The following is a 14,222-nucleotide window of genomic DNA, read 5'->3' on the forward strand; positions in this document are numbered from 1 at the left end:
CGCTTGGATCGTTTCTCCTGGAAGTTGAAGTGAATTGGTTGCATGCATTTGCCTAAATACAAAACAAACTTGGAGACTGGATAACTGATCTGTGTTCTAAATATAAATGCTTACTAATGACCTGATCAAAACGTCTGGCACAAACGTTTATGCAAAAGCAGCTGACATCTCTCATTGTTACCCTGATGTATCTGTAAACATTATTTTCTGCTTTCAGTTTGAAAGCTCTCAGCATAGCAGTACTTTCCTAAAAGCTGCCCGCCGCTATTTCTGGGAGAAGATTCTCACTTTTACCCACATTGACCTTTCAATGAAATCTGAACTCACTGCATGAAAAACTGATCAAATTTTGCAATGTTGCCAAGGTTCCAAATTGCTGACAGCTACTACAGAGTGCTGAAAGTTACCTTGCGTAAAACATTACTGAGCATAACCATTTTTTTTTTAAAGGCAACAGTTAAATTACAGTACAATTAAAAATGTTATTTCTTATATAGGATGTATACACATGACTAAACACATTTAAATGTAAAGATTAAGTAAAGGAAAAACCTACTGACATAATTAGGGTTTCTACTTGATGATAAATTGACTGGATTAGTTTTGACCTGGTCTCTGGGAAGAATACTTCACTCTACTGAGATTTAGCTATTCTGGTATCATACAGATGTTCTGAAGATACTTTAAACAGTTTTTATATAAAATAACATGATCTGTTCAAATCCAGATTAGTAGCTTGTCTGTTACTTTGCCTATCATGAATGTCAACATTTTTATTCAATGTTTTATTCACTGCTATACCAAAGATGATATATCATTTCATAGCCATGCCAAAATTTTCAGTATGAAGATACTAAGTACTTCTTTTTTTAAACAGCATTACACTTCAGTCAATACTGAATTGCTGTTAAAAACTTGATGGCTGATGTTTGTGCACTGAATTAGCGATAGTAAACAGCTATGCATATATACAGCAACAGTGAGAGAATCGATCCCCAAAAAGCTTCTGCAAATTGCACTCAAATATAAATCCCCACCATTAATTTTGGCTGTTATTTTTGAAAGAGTGAAGAAAAAAATGGAAGATGAGGATAAACCCCCCCACTGTGCTACTTTATGAAAATTTAAGAGGAACTGAATCTGAAAAGCCATATTGAATAGGAACACTGAAGTACTGGATATCCTTTATGTAACTTAATAGGATACTAGATCGGCCAACAAAACAAAGTGGTTAATTAGTTATACCACAGAATTCTGTATGTGGGGAAGAAAACTCTTTGAAGTGTGTCTTCCAGATGAATGGGTTAAACCTACACAAAACTATACAGCCTTGACCCAAGAAGTCAGACCTAGTAAGCTCCATATTAAGGAAGCAACAATACCTGATTCCTTTCTCATTCTTGTGGTTATCTCTGTAGTAACAGGTAACACGGCAATTTACTATGAGATGAATAAGCCTTATACGGAAGTTAAGACACCCGCAGCAGAGCCACCATGACACATTACATTGAAACAAGACCGAAGCTACAGTTTCTACAAATTTTTAAGCCACAATAGAACACTTAGGTTCTACCTTGATGCAGCTAACAATGAATGCTAATATCTACAAAACAAACAAAAACCTGCCCCTTTTAAAAAGGAAAAAAGAAAAAAAAAAAAAGAAAAGAAAAAAGAGAGCACTTGACAATGGTGGTAGTAAATGGTGGTGGTAAAAAGTACGAACTGTTCCTGAACAAATATTTTCAGTTAAACTGCAAAAAATAGCACTTTCCTGACACAAATGCTGAAAGTTTGTGATTTTGGGAAAGAGAAATGCAAAAATCTGATAAATGCTGATTAAATATCCTATTATGAGTTTTATTCACATGTAGATTTTGAAGTAAAAAAGCAGAAATTCAATTCTAAAAGTTATTTACACTTAAAGTATGTTTATTTCACATGTGAAGTTTTTACTATCTACAGAATTTCATAAGCATCTTACCAAAGCAAATGAATATCCAAGTTTGTGTGCTTCTACAGCAAAAATGAACCTTACCCATTGATTTTTCTTCAGATTTCAGTGGTTCAGTAGTTTTGTGGTGCACATCAGCTGTGGAGTCCGTGACCTTTGACTCTGAGCTTTTGGAGCTGGTTTGCTTCGATCCTTCTGCCTCTGAAGATTTTTGGGATAACTGGAGTTGGCTTGTGAATTTTTCATGCTACATGACATTAAACAGAGAAAAAAACCCATGCTCAAAGAGTAGAAAAAACCCCTATGCTACCAATAGCTACACAATGACAGAAGAATATCTAGGAACTGCAGTTGTTACCTTAAGTGCTTCTTCAGGGACTCGCATCTCTCCCCTGACGACAGTAAAAAGATTTGTATGTAGGAAATGCTAAGGAAAATACTGGAAAGATTTCTCAATTCACAGGAGGATTTTACAGAACAGCAACAGTTCTGCAGCCTTTTCTGCCATTTGAATGGTGACACTTCTCCAAATATGTCACTATTAGGACTAGCATCTACAACCATACTCATCAAAGCAAATACACAATACAATTACTTACTACTTGTAAGTAGAACATGGAGTAGATACTTTAATGTTGTAATAATACAATCTCTCTTTTTTTTTTTTTGGTCATCTTCTCTACATGTATACAATCTCATATGATACAGATATTTGTGTATTTGCCTCAAAGAAAGGTAACGTAACTTAGAAACACAGAAGTTACACCTTAGGTTTTAAATAGTAATTGGAAGTTTAGGTTTCTTGCAGCGAGAAACGATGAAATGCACTTTATCAATAGTTCTAACCAAGGTAAAGTATTTTAAAACCCACCACTTATCTCCAAGATAGGCATTTTTGTAGTAGCAAGAGAAATAAGCAATTCAAAGTTGCTGCTCAAATAGTATTAGAACCCTTCACCCAGCACAACCACACTTTTAACAAGAAAAGCGTGCCCAACACTGTGCATTTTTATGACAAGGATATCATATCCAAATCTCAATTTATCTTCTAACTTCAGAGTGATGTATGTCTGTTCTGGAATCCTCACATCATTCACAAAGGTCTACAGAAATAAATGAAGACAGAAAGAGATACTGTTAAATTCCAAAATAATAAAATAACAAACCACATAACCAATTTTATAAGAATGTTTTCAGCACCACAAATTTTCTAGTGGTGGGTCACTGGGTAATTAAGCTATAAGCTCATTTAACATTGGATATGAGAGTTCTGAGGTAGCTTATCATTTCTAAACATTGTCAAAGGCCTTAAAGGAAAAATGGACCAAGTTAATGCATCTGAGTAAATCCAAACAGCAGTGATAAAGAATTCAATATATCACGACTCTTGAAAGAGTAGGTATGACATTCGTAAGCAGAGATAACATTATTATACTAGCTAGCAGCAAAGCAGATCAAATTCCGTAGGCTTGACAATACTTTTTGAAAATTCAGTTACTGTACAATAAGTAATCCTCTCCTCCTTGAAATCACTGTTGGAGACATAGTTGGAGAAATCAGACAAGCTTTCAGTCATTTGGAGAAGGATTTATGTACCTGAAAGTTTGCCCAATTTCACTAGCCATATCAGATGGCTGTTAGAGGCAGTACAGATTACCAATCACTCAATTTCAAGGTCTGGATTAAACCTAACAGTAAAAAATAACAAGGAATTTGCAAAAACATGCTGATATAATTTTCAAGAAAAACACCTGAGATATATACAACTACTAATTACAGAGGCAGAGAGGAGGAAGAATAACACTTGTTCAAGTCAAAACTGATCTCAGAGATATAATTTGGAAAAGCCAAAAAACACATCTCTGTGGGGAAAAAAATTGAATTAACATAAATAGGGCTTGAAGTTAAGATTATTCAAGACTTACAGAAAATTCTAGAAAGTCACCTACATAAAATTCTAAAACAGACACAAGCCCTTGTAAGAACCAGGGGAAAAAATAAGTTTATTCCTGCACTGGAACTCATCCGCTTCTTTAAAGACTGATTTACAGTCTTAGGCAGGTAGGCTACCAGTGTCAAGCAAACTGCCCAGGTTACTAACATCAGCAAGACTTGAAGTTGCATGTGGTGACTTCAGATACCAGAAACCAAGGATGATAACACACTAAGGTAGGAGTGGGCATAAGGAGCTGAGTGTTCTCTTCAAAACTTGCCCTTTCGCTGTTGGAGAGGATGCTTAAACCTTCAAGTACAGACTTCTCTGAGAACCTGAAACCTCCCAATGACAGCTCTCAAATTGATCCTTCTGCTCACCCTGAGTCATACCACTGCTCTTAGAAGTCTCCAAATTAGGCTAAATATCTAACTGTGAAAGTGATTTTTTTCTTGAACTGAATTTGTTACCCTCAGACAAAACTCTATATTGTGTATGTTCTGAATTCACTCAGTGATAGAGAAATATAAAAGGGTGAAAACCTGTTTTGTCTAGTAGGATAGAGTATTTAAGCACTTGATTACAAAAACTAGAGCTCAGGCTACAAAGGAAAAAGAAAACCGTAAATGTAACTCCACATAATATTTAAGACAGTTTCAGAGTTACAGATCCTTGAAGAATCCATCCACAGTGTAAGCTGACAAAATTAGCTCCTGCACAGCATCTTGCCTTAAACTATTCCTCAAGGCTCAATTAAAATCTGCATTAAGTAGTTACAATTTACACTCTAAGTTCCTCTCCCCTGGCTTTCTTGAAATCTTCCCTCTCCTTTTACCTGAAAAGAATGCAACATCTGAACTTATAAGAACGTAGCATCATCTTTGTAAGAAATATGAGTAATTAGCTATATGTGATCAGTCTCTTGTTCCTTGGTGTTACTTCTTTTAAAATCCAGAATGAAGCCTTAATTTAGGGCAAATTCAAAGCAAATAAAATATTTATGGTTTAGCTGCTATGAGACTGTTGCATTAGTTTATGAATTATTTATCAGCTGTACATTTTCCCATACCTTCAAGAATTTACAGCTTCTTGCTCACTTTTACTTTTCATGACAACTACATGTTAATACTATAGATAGGAGATTAAATATCCAGAGTACCTTTCTGAAAGACATTTACTATTGGCTTGTGCCAGTTTTGGGGACCCAAAATATTGCAACCCCACAGGATCATCCTCCTTCAAACTTACGAATTCTATAGCACCACATACATGTTTCTAAGGAATGTAGCAGCTGAAATCTGACATTTTTGAAGTCAGGGACACACACACAAAATCTTGAATAATCCAGTAAATCAAGAATCTGAATCTTTGAATGCTTGTGTTGCTCATCTAAATCTATTACTACTAGATGAAGTCTGGAAAGACAGAAACAATGTCCTTCCCCAAAACTGTCACAAGATCTTCTGTTTTCTTTTTCTAAATGAGAATAATGTTTCATTACTTACAAAATTGCTTACGTACATCATAGAAAACATATTCCATGAGAAATGAGAAATAAAGGTCCGAGTATTTAGTGGCTTGTAAGCATGAAACTTTGAGTGGTGTTTAATGCATATTTATTCCACTTTAACACTGTGAGAGTCCAGAGCAAAAACCCATGCAAAGAATATCCTCAAGGCAGCCTGAATTTTAGTGTCTCACAAAATTTAGACTGCCTTAAGCACATGAATGAATATATGTGTGTATGCATTTTTCCTCCCAGGTCACAGTTCTGAAATTCATGTGCACAGAGTATACTCAAGCCAGAGAGCTCTGAAGGCAGTGTGTAAAGTCTGCCGACATCCTCATGACTGAACTGATGGCACACAACAACCAAGCCTCAGTTGCTTTGTCATTGGAGTTTTTAAATCCCACCGCAGGCTTTGGGATGCAAGACAAAGCTAGCTTGAAAAAGCTAGCTACTCTGTAAAAAAGGAACCCTTTTCCCTCTTTTACATACACTCGATACACATTTTTATATAGTCATATGATTTCCAAAGCTTTATTCTTCAAATAGTGAGAGTCAATTCTCTTTAAGCCATCAAAAGGTTTGCTGAGCATTTCCCAATCCAGTCCTAAAATAGCATTGTGAAAGGACTTCACTATCCTGTAATTATATCTGAGAAGAACGTTATTCAACAGGGCCATAGATGCTTGATAATTTTTCTGGTATGTTTTTGAGATCAAGTCAAAGAAGAACATACAGTTGAATTCTGTTGATACCAGTGAAATAATAGATTATATCTTAGCAACTGTACACATTTTCTTCAGAAAAGATAAAAATTCCTTAATCCTTTTTTGTATGAAATAAAAGATAAGCAGGAATGACCAGGTGGAGTCATGATGGAAATAAAACTTTCTTTTGGAAATACAACTTTTACATTGTGTAAATCTGATTAAAATTTACTTTTGCTTTATTTTCAAATCTAGATGAATGAAGTTCAAGATGAAGACTGTTATAACCTTTTCACTGAACTGAGAGTGAATCAACCCTACAGATAAGAATATTCAGGCATTAGGGCATCAGGTGCAATCATAGTTCATCTCATGAAAGTATTTGCGACTCATAAAACTCAAAACAAAAGCCCTGTGTATTCATAGTAGCCATCTCCTCTCAAACTCCAAATTATCTTGAGTGTTTTAAAGTGCATTACACCAGGAATGTAGCAGTCCTGTATACTAAGAAGAGTATACATCTGTTCTCCAAAGAAATGGGACTAACTGGGGAGACCCAAATTAAACGCTCTTGGTGAAGTGAGCAAAATAAGAATTGGTAGAAGCTGATGAAGCGCTAAAAGAGGGACGTGGCTGTTAGGGAGGTGGTATTCTCAGCAGAAATAGTAGCTAGACTAAAAGAATTATTGTGACTTAGTAGTTCACTGCATGGTACAAAGGCATTCTGTATATTGTTCTGCCACACAATTCGGATTAAGTACGGTGTTAAAAAATTATGTTTCCTCTTTTGACCTGAAACCAGGTAGGTAGAGATATGTAAGGAAAGCACAGTTGGAAAGAAATAGTAAGGGAAGCACTGAGAAGACAAAGAGCAAGGACTGAACTCCTAATACTTAATATTCCCTGTCCCAAAACTGGGAAGAAAGAGTTCCTTTGATGTCGCTGGGTAAACAGCTACAGAGCAACTGACACCTCAAACTTGAGAATGAATCAGATCACGCAAAGCAAATAACTGGAAGCTTTTTATCCAAGGAAAAGAAAGGAGTCAAATGAAGGTGTTTTAACATATATTTCTATTAAATTCAAGTTTTGTGACAAGGCAAGGAAAATATGAGAGTATGCCTACTGACTAGAGGAATAACAGAATTAGGGAAAAAAAAATGAAGTGGCCCAGCAAAAAAATTACTAAGCACTGAATTAATTTTTGATCACTGCCTTGAAACAGTGCACTGACTTTCAAAATACAGAGGTATATTAAATATTTAAAGAGCAAAGTTCTCATACATCTACAACTGTTCAAAGGAAATAATCCCTCAGGTTACACTGGTTTCACATGGAGTTGAGACTCTGACTCTCTTTGACAATTTTACTCTGTATATATTCATGACACAGACAAGTATTTAAAAATATATCAAATAACAACCATAACTAGTGTGTATAAACAGCTCATAAAGATGTATCTAAATGTAAATATGACAAAGATACTAAGTTTTTAATAATCTATTATAACATTCAAAACATTTATAAAAGGTGAAGCTTACCTAGAATAATTGTATTCGCAATCCCTAGAAAAGCCTTAAAATGTAAAATGACATATGAAACTATTTTGCTCATAACTTTACATTTTTCCTATAATAGTTTTTAATGACTTGACACACATTATTCATAGACCTTTTGAACCAAAGGATACTGAAAAACTAAATGCAAATATAGTGTAAGTTAAATAGATTTACATGCAATGTGGTTATTGCATACTTAAATTTTTTTTTCACTTATCAAGTACAGGTTAACATTCTTTTCTGTATGAAAAAGGAGAAAAAAGGAATAGCATATGAAATAAAAATCCATTTCTTAACCAGATATTGTAGAGACTGAAATGCCTTTGCTTTTTTTTTTTATTAGAGTAGAATCAAGATTTTCCTTTTTTTTTCTCGTCTACATTTCTGAAACACATAAGAGTAACATACTCCTTTTTATTCTTTTGAGTTTTTACCTATTGCCAAGGCCCTTTTATTGATGGAATTTACTGCAGCCCTTTAAATAATGTGCAGTGCAAAACTTACATTTTCCTTTGGAATGTTCCCCCATTTCCAATCTTGCATTTAAAAAATAAAAAGATACTAATGTACACTTGTTAAGCCATTGCTTAAAAAAACTCAAAATAAACAAACATCCAAAAGACTATGAGGAGCCATCAATTTCTGATGTTAACTTACCCCATTCAAACTGCCCAAATCCTTCACCAAGTGTTCATCCGTAGAGGTGTCATAGTTAAGTACAGCATGTTGCTTGTCCACGCTTCGTGACTAAAATATATATATATTTTTTTTAAAAAGGTATTTCAAAAACAGCTCAAGATAGCATTTATCACTATTTCTTAGAGTAGCATGATTATTTTCTTTCTACATAGCATATTTCTTCAAATTATATAAAAAAATTAATCTCTAACCACACCCAATTCTGGCCCTGGGTGCCCTCAGCAGAATCCTAAAATTGATTGAGAAGAATTATTTTCTTAACGTTTGCCCAATGTGATTGTAAGTCAGATCCAGCCATCTCTTACCCAAAAATATTTATTTTTCCAGTTCACCACAGTATTACTGATGTTTAATCTAACATCATCAGTTTCACCTTTATTTCTCTCTCTCTCCTTAACTACATGCATCTTTCAAGACAGGAATATGATTCTATGGCATTACTGTTCTCTCTGAAACATAGAGTTTCCTGTCATGCATCAGTAAATCTTCCCTTATGTTGCCTTGGATATTTACCATAGTATACAAGCATTCAAATTGTTTCTCCTTGATCTCTATTTCTTAAACAAATTAGCTATAGCCTCTTTACTGTATGTCTGAGCACCTCCTGAATTACCACTGCCATCAGTTCTGACACTTTCTTTTATCAGTCCTTCCTCAAGCACTTCAGCATTTATTTATTTAACCAATTCTTTGCTTCACATCCAAATGTCAACCCACAGATCGGGAACAATCCTTGTTACTATTTTCTCCTAGAACACCCCCCCCCTAACAGCTAAGTCCCTCTTTTACCACTCGCCCATGGCCAAGTGGTTGCAGCCCGAGGTGCTGACTTCAAGCAAGGAAGAGGTGGGGTTGCATGTGTGCTTCCTTCATGCATGTGGTCAGCACATCTAGAAGAATTCCTAACAGGATGGAGCCCACAGCTCATCATCCCAGCTGTGCACACTGGGCCTCAGTCTGTTTGCTGGCAATTCTGCTAGTGCAGTGTCCTGACATGATTGTATAGCAGCAAATTTCTTCCAACAGTATTCTTTCCAGTTTCAGGTTCGCATCTTCTAGCCTTGCTAGAATATGTTATCAAATATCAATAGTTGAGGACTATACAGCACTGAGAATGGTAAATTTCTGCCCAAGACTTCTGTACTTGTTTCTGTAGCAGAACCTGCAATCTGCCAGTTCCAGGAGTCCCAGGTTATGAGTGCATTAGCCAGTTCAAGGCATCAGACCATCCAATCATGACTCCTAAGGAAATGCTTTCTCTTCTCAGAATCGCACAATTATGTTATGATCTTGCTCCTTCTTGATTTCTCGAGACTTGCTAATATGATTTTCCTTCCTTCTTTTCAGTTTACTTCCTTACTCTTCCTTTCCAGGCCGTCTTTTGACTGGTTCGGTTTCTGCTCAAAGAAGTGAAATCAGTCCTCTTCTGTTTATACTTACTATGCTATTTTTAGACTTTTCGCTTGAGCCAATTTGCTCTGCAGTCTTGAGGGGTATAGAAGTGGGACCAGGATATAAAAGTGGAGGGGAGAATTAAGGAAGAGACAGACAAATGAACATCCATGCCAATGAAAGCTGCGCTAGTATACTACATCAGTTAAGTGTTCTTAATGGTAGATGCAGATATACCAGTATAGCTCATTTTCTAATAACTTAGTAACCTTTCTTCATGTGAAAAGAAGTCATCTCTGTAAAATCAAATTCACTCATGTGGGTGTTCTGCTGAGTCTAGGATGTCAAGCAGAGATTACACTTTTCTACCTTCAAGTGATGCAGCTACGCAAGCATAAGAATTGCCCTATCTTTGCCTAGGCTATGGGAAACATTTCTGGACTTCTTTCAATTATGTTATTCAAATACAAATTATTTTATCAATTATTTGATAAAATAATTAATCAATAAATTATTTGATAAGTAGTCAATTATTTTATTATCTGTATGTGCTACTTCCTATTAAAAGTAAATTAAAATGGAAATGACCCAAAAGATCCTTAAAGCTTCTTGGTATTTTGTTACATCTTCCAAAACAGTAAGAATAATTACTCAAGTCTGTGACTTTTAAAGAAACATCTGAAATCGTGCAGAAAATTAAGGTCTTCCTCAGGCTCAGACTACTTGCATATAATTGGACACATTTTTATTCATTGCAGACAATCTTTACAGATGCAAAGACTATGCAAATCTTTCAAATGCTATTTTTCCTTCTGATTTCTTATTGCAGCCTTCCATTCAAACTTAAGTACTACCAAAATTACTTTTTGTAAGACTGTGATGCCCTGGCTGGCAGCTAAGCACCACACAGCTGCTCGCCCACTCCCCCCTGCCCCAGTGGAACAGGAAGGAGAACAGGAAGAGCAAAAGCAAGAAAACTCATGGGTCGAGCTAAAGATAGCTTCAGTAGCGAAGGAAAGAGGAAGAAGAAAGAAGAAATAAAACAAGTGATACAAAGGCAATCACACACCACCTCCCACAAGCAGACCAACGCCTAGCCACTCTTTGAGCAGCACTTACCTTCCCCAAAGTCCCCTCCCTCAGTTTTTATGGCTGAGCATGACATTATATGGCACAGAATATCCCTTTGCTCAGTTTGGGTCAGCTGTCCTGGTTGCGGTCCCTCTCAGCTTCTTGTGCACCCCCAACATAGTCATGTGTGTGTAGGAGGAGCAGAGTGAGAAAGACAGAATGCCTTGAAACTGTGCACACACTGTACAGCAACAGCTGAAATATTGGTGTGCTATCAGCAGTGTTTTGGTCACAAATCCGAAACATAGTACCATAAGGGCTTCTATAAAGAAAATTAACTCCATCCCAGACAGACCCAGTACAAAGATTTATATATGACTGCAGAGATAATAAAAATCACACAATAACTGTGCTAAGAGCTGTATGAATATAAAGAGGAAAACTCCATCCTCAGCTAAAATAAATTTGTAACTAGCATTATTTTAGACAAAGACTCTTCAATCCAATCCAGACTACTAAGAAAATGTTCCAAACACAGAAAATAAGAGTATTCTTCTTTGGAAATAGTTTTGATATTATCAATAATGCAGAATTTTTCACCTTGGAGACGATTCCTCCATCAAGAGTCAAAAAGTTTTCTAAACATAATGATGAAAGAAGGGAAAAATGTGGTATTTGCCCACAAGCAGGGTGATGCATGAGAGCAGCTAGCCAAATACAAAGACTGCACACTATGTTTGATCATATTTACAAAATAACCCAGTTAAAGCAAATCTGTATTCCTAGACATGAACAAAACCTCTGTTAGAAGAACAGTGGTTAGGTACAGATCTGAGGTCTAATACTATCAGGCATGCAACAGAGTTGAAATGCTTTTTAATAATGCTTTTATAACATGTTTTCTCTCAAGAGATTATGAATAAAAGCATTAAGTGCTGCTTTCTTCACCATGCATTGTCCACATATTTTGCAGTAAGAGAACAACCAAGTTGTCAAGAGTGGAAAGGAAGGGCCTACACAAAGACCTATACATACAGAACAAGAACACATTATTAGCTTCTATTTTGGTAGGTTCCTCCCCTTCAGCAGTATGTGGTGTTACAGTCATGCTGGCATGCAGACCTAACAATAGCAGGCTAAAGAGAATATTCTTGAAAATGACCAGGCCCCTTGATTCTTTTAACCATCTCTGAAGTCAATACACAACAAATAACATTTGTAAATGACTGGAATCTATTCACAAAATTAATCAACGAGACAGCTACTTTTGAAGGTGATGATGACTGAAGTTTTGTAACACAAAATAATAAATGCTTGAGTATTCAGCTACACTCACTAGTTAACCAGAGACAGGAGATGGCATAGGGGAGAGAGGAGGAAGAAAAGACTCCCTTATTCACAGACAACAACCTGTTACAAGAAGCTAGTGGTAAAATAAAAGCATTTTTTGATTATAATCTTCAGGGCAGTAACCAAGGCTGTGGAGCTTTTTGTTTTGGGTATTGTGGATTTTTTGTGTTTATTTTTTGTTTTGTTTGTGTTTTTTTAATACTTCCCTCATAAATCATTATACTGCCCGTCTTTCAAGGAATCAGGAGTATTTTCAACTACTATTCTAACAAGACAAAGTATTTCCATCACCAATAAAACCATCAGATGCCTTCTGAGGTTTAAGAGACAAATGCAGTGTACCAGAGATGTTACATTCTGAGTAATACACATAAAAAGAGGTTTCCAGGCACTTCGTTTTCAAGTAAGATTCTAATCTGGCGATTAATGGCTGCAAACATGACTCTTGGGAGTCCAAGAGTCCAAAAATCAAAAATCAAAAAAATCCAAAAGAAAGTATTTTATTTAATGGTATGAAGAATTGAGGATATTAGTTTTGACATTCAATCCTCTTAAGAGTTCTACAGTAACCAAAGACAAGAATTCAAGAAGAAACTCCTGAAATATTACCATTAAACATTCAAAATTATATATGCTAGAAGGAAGCAGCTCAGAGGACTACAGCTTTGACAGGGCAAAGTGCATGCAATATGGCTACATAACAATACAGTTACACACCTCTAAGAGTTCTACGCAGTGATCCTGAAAGTTGAGGAAGCTATTGAAGTATCAAACTGTTTTGACTAAGAGCAGTGACCATTACTGAGACTGAGTCATTCAACTTCCTTAGAGATAGAGAAATAATCTTCTCTATTAATTTCATTTACATTTGTACAACAAGGTCAGGACAGGGGGATAGAGTTACATCAAATCATGTGACTACATTAGATTACAAGTCACAGCAAAAATAAAGCTCTTTTCAAAAGCAAGCAGTGCACTTAGCACTATCACATTTTATGGAGCATGCAGCCTGCCTACTTTACTGATCATATTGCAAAACTTATTTCATCTCCTATTCTTGCATTCTGCATGTGATTTATATGAAGAAAATGTGATCCTCTGAACTTTGACACAACTGTATGATTGATGGCAATATACTTAAACTAACTTCTTCTATGAACACAAAAGATTAATCAAAACAGTCACTCCCCCAACATCTGGGGAATTTAATTTTCAAAAAGAATATAAAACTGGTGCATTAAATTCACTATTTGAGCAGTTGCACATGGAAGGATGATGCAATTACCTGTAACATCAGCTCACAGTCATCTCTTCCAACAAAAATCATTTCCCGTGGCAGCCTATGGCGGGTGCCTCCACTGCTCACCAAAAACCAGGATGTTAAGCTCATTTTCTGCTTAGCTGATAAATCCTTGGCAAAGCTACGTCATCCTGGAGTGAGAAAGAGAGACAGAGAAAATCATTTTAGTTATTTTTAGCTACAGTCGCTGCTCAGCAAACACTGTGAGCAGAATGCATAAAGCCTCTTAAAATACAGCATTCTCAATAACATGTACTGAATCGAGCAATCACAGGAAGTGACTGGCTCTAGATTTACATAGTCTGGGGCTTTACAGAAGTAGGCAAATTTAATCGGAGGTAAGCTTCTTCAAAATTAACTAGCAGCTAGTAAATGCCAAAATCATAGGTCAAGCTGTTGGAAAGCTTTTGACTAAGAGTGGAAATATTTGACCATTTACTATCAAAATAATTGCTACATTAATGCCTCACTATCACAATCAATAAACAACTTGGCAAATGTTCACAAAATACAGCAAGTAACTTGCATGTGTGTCATTACATTCTCCTGTGAAAAAGAACAATCTCATTTGGTTTTAAGCTCAAGTCCTCTGTACAGCATCAAGTAAAAGCTTAAATTAAAAGAAGTTTTGCTTCTTATTTAATGTTAGATTTTTCTCAATAAAACTTATATCTTGGAAATTTAACAGTGACATTTAGAATTATAAACAAAGCAGAGCAAAATGAACAATTTAGAAGTTACTTATAGGTAACA

General features: G+C 35.8%; 1 protein-coding gene across 3 annotated transcripts in view; it reads right to left on the reverse strand.

Annotated features, from left to right (window-relative positions):
* Positions 1–13,559, reverse strand: part of CEP170 (centrosomal protein 170) — a gene marked incomplete at its 5' end in the record, with an annotated part of 79,213 nt that extends 65,654 nt beyond the window's left edge. For all 3 annotated transcript variants that reach the window (XM_081997947.1, XM_081997946.1, XM_081997945.1), the window contains 5 exons: positions 2,036–2,198; positions 2,310–2,366; positions 2,974–3,054; positions 8,315–8,404; positions 13,455–13,559. In XM_081997947.1, the coding sequence (XP_081854073.1) occupies positions 2,036–2,198; positions 2,310–2,366; positions 2,974–3,054; positions 8,315–8,404; positions 13,455–13,559 (496 nt within the window). The remainder of the gene's footprint in view (positions 1–2,035; positions 2,199–2,309; positions 2,367–2,973; positions 3,055–8,314; positions 8,405–13,454) is intronic.
* Positions 13,560–14,222: the final 663 nt, after the last annotated feature.

This window comes from Phaethon aethereus, assembly GCF_964289735.1.
Source record: "Phaethon aethereus genome assembly, chromosome: 3".
NCBI lineage: Eukaryota > Metazoa > Chordata > Aves > Phaethontiformes > Phaethontidae > Phaethon > Phaethon aethereus.